Below are 7,859 nucleotides of genomic sequence, written 5' to 3' on the forward strand. Positions count from 1 at the left end.
TTAGGTATTTTCTATACAAATACACACAATATAAATGTAACTATACAAAACAAGATAATTATTAAAATGCCACAATGAAGACGAATGCAACGACACATCATATTTAATATCCGTCAAGTCATTTAGTATGTACCTACCTGTGTTTCATTTTCACACCATTCAAAAACCGTCTATGCATACATACCTACGCTCGAAAAACATTACCTTCAAGTCAGGTAAAAACCAGTATTTTTACCATAAAGTCCCGCAACTTCCTTAAAAGCTGGCTACACTATTCAGGTTCCAATGGATCGTATCTCCACACGAGTTATAACAGCAGGTCCGCCGCTCATCCAGAATGCTTCCAAACGCTTTCATTTAAATCTTGTTTGTTATACGTAAAACGCATTCGCGATTTATTTCAAACTCAAGCGAAATTTCAGCTCAATCGTTAAGTGATTTCAAATTCAGTTGTATGTATTGATCTGATCAAACCCTTCTGTAGCTGACTTCGGATGGGATTCTTATTATATCTGAGGTTGATTACAAATGTCCATTAGCGGCACTTACCATCAAGTGGACAGTTTGCTCGTTGCTAGTTCTTTACATTAAAAAAAACAAAACTAAAATTACGAAACGGCACTTTAAATCAAAGATTGTAAAAAATGAAAACAACTATTATAATCTTAAATATTGGTGCGTGTGCCTCACGCACCAATATTTAATCGCATCTTATATTCCTGATTGAAGAACCCCCGCTATCAATCATCTCGTATCGACCACGGCATCTCGACTACTTAAATATTTATAATAATATCCTGACGTTCGAAACGTTTGTTAGCATTTGGCGTATACCAACAATACGAGATTACCTCGATATTCTAGAAATAAGATACACAATTCGTAAGTCCCTCTAGAATATAGCCTTGTGTCAGAGAGGAATTTTTTTATGATACTGAAGTAGGAAACGAGTACGTAGTCCATACGTCTGGTCGAATCATAATTCATAGGACTGGTTCTTACAAATAACATTGTCGCATGGCGCAATAGTATATTATTTTTTTTTTCAAAATAATACAATTTCCCTTTTCCTGGCTAGGGACATTTTTTTTTAAATATTGTTTTATATTCATTTATTTAGGCTGAAACACAAGAAGCCAAGGCCAAAAAAACAATATTAAAAAAAACCTTTAATAAATGTCATAAGTTACAGATAACGATAACACTTAACAGTTAACAGAACTGTCAAAAATCTAAACAAAACAATTCAATGGTAATAAAGTTAATTTGTATTTTGTTCTATGTTTCAGGATTTTCGGAGGCATAGTTATGGGGAGAGGATTCTTGGTCAGATTTGTTTCGGTGCTGCTTATCCCCAGACTCAAATGTGAAGTTATTCGATAAAAACGATTTTGAACACAATAATGGTATGTTGGTGATCAACAAATGTAATTTAATAGTTAACTGGGCTCCCATTGTTGTATTACCGCTATGTGTACACTCTGACCGAGTGTGATAAGGTTGACTTATCCGCGGCATTCCAACATGGTTCTCAAGGGTAGACCTAACATTAACGCTTTCTACACTCACAGCCCTACACTAGGATTCCCTGTGTCGTGGGTGCCATGGACACACACATACACAAATACACAAACACCCAGACCCAGAAACAGAAATCTAAATTCATCATTTAGATATCTGTCTGGCTGGGGATCGAACCCCGGACCCTCTGCGTGTCAGACCGGTATGGTCATCACATTCTATCTATCATTGATTACAGATGTCCATGAGAGACACTCACCCTCAGTTGAACTGCACGCTCGTTTATTATTGACTTCGAAAAAGTTATAATAAACCTTATATAGCAATTCTGCTTTTTTTTAATTATGGCTGGCACATTATGACCGCACCTCACCAATTGTTGGATTGAAATGATTTTAACAGACAAAATATTTTCAATCCAACATTTAGATGAGTTTACTTTATTGTTTTTGTAAATATTTCACCTTTATATCACTCTCCTGTAAAGTTAAGTCAATGTCTCTTAGTAAGGATTGCCTTTGAAATGTCGATATCACTACTAAATATTACTATTATAAGGCAAATGGCTAAATATGTCCAGAAGCGAACGAAGTATGAAGACCATATTTGACAATTTTACAAAAATATATTAAAATCTAATCTTCTATTTATGTCTTTTCAGGCATATGAATATGGGTGAAATAGAAAATTTGAGTGGTATGTGTCACCACATTGAACTCAGCTTATCAGTTCAAAGAAAAATGTTTAAAAATGGGTAAAGAATTGAAAGTTAAAGTAGTTACTCTACAGCAAAATAAAGATTACATGAGATTTGCCAATGTCAATTGGCTATAGAGGATATTACTAATGAATCTATGACTGACTATGAACCAAGCACAGACAATGATTAAGACAGAAGTCAATGAAGGTATGATGATGGATATGATGTACATTCCCTACGTCAGTAGGATAATATATTTATGTGTACATTAATGACCAGACAGATCAAAATGTAAAGAAAGAGATATTATTACCCCAATTTACACAAGAGGTACTATTTGACCTGGTTCAAAAAAATAAATTACAGACAAACAAGGAATTGTAAAAAAGGAACAGCTTGGGTAATGTAAAACAGAACAGATATTTGTAAATGATCCTGTAGATCAATACAATGCATTATTGACTTTCGAATAATTACATAAATGATGTTGACACTACTGCCATCTAGCGGGATAGTAAAAAGTAGATAAAATTGATCTTCGAGGTGCATGGCAAAGAGTATAGGTGCATGGTATTTGCACCAACAAACAATTTTATTGTAATTTAATTTTAAAAGTGTGTTATGTATTTAACACTGTTAATAAAGTTTAATTTGGTATTTATTGTGTATTTTATTTGTCACCCTCAGATGTAATACATTATTATATATAATTTGTGACCTACCTATATCAAGGAATTAAAATTAGAATAGATGTTTTATGCTAGGAGCTTTCGCAAAAGTGTAACCAAACCCTGAAGATTTATGGCGAATGGTGATCAGAAAAAAAGGGTCGACATAATATAGCCAATACTGTCATAAATTCTTTTAAATGTTTGTATATAAAGATTCATATAAATAGGGTATGCAGTAGAACCTACTACGAACAAATAAATGACGGCATGTCGGCTTACCTTAAACTACGGTTTTTTTTAAATTCCAAGATCAAAAATATTTTTAAGTATTGTTCTATTTATTATATATAGTAATAAATTAGTAATAAAGAAATCAAATATTTTTTTTACGCAGCAACACGCTTCAAAGAACACCAACTTCTAGATACAAACATGAATACCAACCTAATAAGAATGATAACGGAAAATACATTATTTTTATCAATTCAATCCTTTTAAATGTTTACAAAAATACAAATCATGTTTAAAGTAAAATAATAAAATATGTAATCAATAAAAATATATAAAATAACATCGCAAGCACTTGTTTTTTGTTCAGAATTTATGGGTATTCACCGGTAATACCAAGACAGGAAATACGTATGACGTAACATCCGAATCTGTTACCGCGTTGTATGCCAAATCGGCTCTGCATGTTCGCCATTTTGTACGCTCTGTTGTCTATAATTTGGAATAGATCAGCTTTATGGGCAAGGTCCGTAGATAATTTTTACTCTTTGGATACGAACTTTATTGTGCTCTTTGATAAGTTATAAGAAACTGTCAAAACAATGCATCTAAAGGTTAATATATTGTATTTTTCAGGATTTTTCGGTGGCATAATTATGTGGAGAGGAAATTAACATGGATTCCTGGTCGAATTTGTGTCGGTGCTGTCTATCACCGGATTCAAATGTGTCGTTATTCGATGAGAAACAAAATGTTAAGGAAAAGTTCTTTGAGCTGACTACTATTAAGGTACGTAGGACATCTAATATAACCTAATTGATTAAAATAGCTTCCATAATATTCCCAAGTAATTTAACCTCGTTTAAAAGGACGCTTATCAATCAACATCCTCAATTTGAATGAACGTCAATGAAACATTTGGAACAAAGTTTCCCGCTATTTTATGAAATCTAATTGTCTACTTTTTATCTACGTCTGATAATTTAGATTTTGTGTTTTAGTTTATGAGAACAACTTAATTAATTTATAATATAAAACATATTCCATTTAGAAATTTTAACAAGCTAGTAAGTACATAGGTCAATATATATATTTTTTGGGTAATTTAAAATCAGTGGTCATTGTGACATAATTTCATACATTTGTAGGCCACTTATACCCATACCATTTACTATTGGTGTTGTTGATTGTATGAGGGTCAATGCTCTTAGCTTCCTTTCGTTCTTAAATATGAATTTTACTAGAGCACTTCTACTAGTCAGTGATGCATTGGCACCCCCTGACGACCAAGTGTGTGCTGACCTCAGGTATCTGAGGTTGATTGTAGATGTCTATACACAGCAGTTACCATTTACCATCAGATAGACCGCATGCTCACAACTGCTATTATATTAAAAAAAAGATAAATGCAGGCTTTGAATTGTCAAAAAATCTAATTTTTCTTTTATATCTTTCCAGGCAAACAAAGACGATGGGTTGCCACAGAAACTTTGTGTCGAGTGTTTCACCATATTAAACTCAGCCTATCAGTTCAGAGTACAATGTATGAAAATGGATAAAGAATTGAAAGTTCAACTAGATGCCTTATTGAAACCAAATAAAGAAAAACATTTTGTACTAGATTTACCGAATATTATTGAAAAAGGTAAAGAATTAACGGTAGAGGATATTGCTAATGAATCCATGAAGCAAATAGAAGCATTGATTAAGACTGAACCCAATGATAGTGATGATGATTGCTATTATGTACTCGTCATCGATGATCCGAAGGATAATGACAAGGAGAAGAACAACGAAGATTATTCACATATAAAAATAGAACCGAAATTTGAAGAACATCCCGCAGAACATAATGAACCTGAAGAACAGGATGGGAATTTTGAAAATAGCATTGATTCATTCTTAGTTACCAATCCTCCTGTATCTTTCAATGTACCCGCAACAATACTAGAGAATGAGGATGAAAGTCAGGGTAACGATGAACAAACCGAAATGAATGTTGATGGTGGTGATGAGAATTCCCAAGAACACAATGCAGAAATGGATGAATCACAACTCAGCAACAGTCAAGAGTTAATGACAATCGGTGATGACATCATAGTCAAAGATATATCAAGTTCAAGTAATATTATCAAAATATTAACTACATCAGGATTGGAACGAACTATACTGCTTAACAGCAAAGAAGGGGTGAAGTATCTCACAGATTCACAGCTAACTACAGGGGAAGATGGAGACTCGAGTCAGCAGGAATTCATATTATATGAGGGTGATGATTCGTCACAGTCGCAGTTTCAAATACTGAAGTGTGATGGCTCAGAACTAGTGATAGAGTATGCAGATGATAGTCAAATCCCATCGGCAGTTCTACAACAAGTAGACGGCCTATACTTGTGTGATTGTGGTGAAAAGTTTGAAGATTTAGATGAGTATGAGAAACATAAGCAGAAACATAATCCTGCTGGGGAGTATTTATGCAATCTCTGCGGGAAAGGGTTCGAGACAGCAGAAATCCTGAAAGGACATATGCTTCTCCATTCTGTGACTGGATTATTCGTCACATGCCCATTCTGTAGTCAACTCATAAAGAGAAATGCTTTAACTCAACATATCAAATACGGTCACAACTTCAAACCACGTTGTAACCTTTGCTTAAAAACATTTGCGAACCTAAACAATCTGAAACGTCACATGATGATTCACACTGGAATTAGAGAGTTTCAGTGTGACATTTGCCTGAAAAGATTCCATCAGAAAATTACAATGCAAACCCATAGGTTAACACACATCAATCCATTCTCGTGTAATCAATGTGACATGACTTTTGAGAACAAAGCGGCTTTGACAGAACACAAGCACTCAGAAGAGTGCTCAAAGTCTAGAGTCACAAAAGTTAAGGAGGAATTAATAAAAACCGTCAAACAGGAGATCACTACCGATTTGGGTAAACTGTTAGGCTACGCTTGCTCTCTATGCAAGCGAATGTTCTCTGTAGAATCAGCATTAGAACAGCATATAGAAAGCACGCATATGGCTGAATCGACCGATGCGCAAAATGCTGATAAGAACATGCGAGGCAAGCTTCTAAAGAGGTTCGAGTGTAGCATATGCGGTAAGAGCTGTGCCAGTCAAGCCATGCTGATCATGCATGAACGAGTGCATACAAATGAAAGACCATATCCTTGTCAACTGTGTTCATTAAGATTTAAAACTAAAACACACTTACGGACACACCAACTTACTCATACAAGAGAAAAGAAGTTTGGATGCTCAGTATGTATGAAGTTCTTCGCTCTAAAAGGTAATTTGGTTGTTCATCTACGAACACATACAGGGGAACGTCCGTATGTGTGTTCTATATGTGACGAGGCCTTCATAGATTCTAAGTATCTGAAAAAACACAAGTTAAAAAAACATGCTGTGGATAATGTTGCTTGGAATAAGTACTAAAGAGCAATCACAGTGGAAATAATGCTAATAGTTCTATTTTTTACATTATAAGCAATATCAAAATCGTTGTTTGAAAAGCTGTTTTGTAACTAAAATATGATTTTTGTTACTCGTTAGCAATATGTCTAAGATTGTAAATATTTACATTTGACTCTGCCAATAAAGTTTACTTTAATTAAAGTTAGATTGTGTATTTCATTTCTTACCATGAAGTATTAGTGTATTGGTCGTACATTAAAAGTACTCTTATTATAATACTAAATAAGCTTTTTACTATAAACTACCTAACCCGGCAAACTTATCAAATATATTTAATATAAAATAGAGCCTATGTCACTCGTGGATAATGTAGCTTTCGAATGGTGAAAGAATTTTTAAAATCGGTCCAGTTTTTGAGCCTATTCATTACAATCAAACAAACAAACAAAGTTTTCCTCTTTATAATATTAGTATAGATAAAGAAAATCGCGGAAATAGAAATATACACATACACAGTGGTCAAATACAGATCCTCCTTTTTTGAAGTCTTCCTAAATAAGGCCTATGTTTATGATAAAAGAGTAATACAACCTGAAATATATTAAAACAGAAAACTTTCTGCATATTACTGAAGACAAAAGTCGGTTTGATGTTATTTATAATCCTTACTAATATTATATTATAAATCCGAAGGTATGTATGTCTGTCTGTCTCTTCTTAAAGCTTAACCGCTGAACCGATTTTAATGAAAGTTTGTACAAAGATAGTCTGAGACGCGAGAAAAGACAGGATAGTTAGATAGGACAGAACTAGGGAGAATCGATCTTTTGGACCAAAAAGTCAATTATTTTAATCGATATTAGTAAGGATTGAATCGTAAACTATGCATTTGATCAAGTGATAATCTTTAGCAAAGTTGTTGTCCATGAGCTCACGAAGGTTTCAGAGTTGGTACGACCAATTTTCGCCAGATGGCGCCACTTTCATTCCAATGAAGGTACGAATTTTCATTTTTATGTATGTTAGTATGTCATATTATTTTCTTTTAAACGCGGGTGAAGTCGCGGGCAAAAACTAGTTTATAATATGACAAGAAAATAAGTCTTAAATATTATGTATCTGATTGACTTCTAAGACAGAATAAACTAAAACAAAAATTTAAAAGAAATTACAAAAATGCATTATCTGTATGCCTGCTTCCAGTAAGAAGAATTAACGAGTTTTAATAAATTAAGCTGTGAAATTCTTTTTTTTAAATTCCTACTTAACACTAGATGGCGGGATTAACACGAAAAATGCTACGCAACAAT

The 7,859-nt window shown here is 33.7% G+C and overlaps 1 protein-coding gene across 1 annotated transcript; it reads left to right on the top strand.

Annotated features, from left to right (window-relative positions):
• Window positions 1-3,507: 3,507 nt before the first annotated feature.
• Window positions 3,508-6,754, top strand: LOC140756372 (uncharacterized). Its single transcript, XM_073091846.1, has 3 exons — window positions 3,508-3,646; window positions 3,757-3,909; window positions 4,579-6,754. Exons 2-3 carry the CDS (start codon window positions 3,796-3,798, stop codon window positions 6,568-6,570), a joined length of 2,106 nt encoding a protein of 701 aa, XP_072947947.1. The 5' UTR covers window positions 3,508-3,646; window positions 3,757-3,795; the 3' UTR covers window positions 6,571-6,754.
• The last annotated feature ends 1,105 nt before the right edge of the window (window positions 6,755-7,859 follow it).

Source organism: Epargyreus clarus, unplaced genomic scaffold (genome assembly GCF_041222505.1).
Source record: "Epargyreus clarus isolate Ecla_fem2 unplaced genomic scaffold, WU_Ecla_fem_2.2 ptg000035l, whole genome shotgun sequence".
Lineage (NCBI taxonomy): Eukaryota > Metazoa > Arthropoda > Insecta > Lepidoptera > Hesperiidae > Epargyreus > Epargyreus clarus.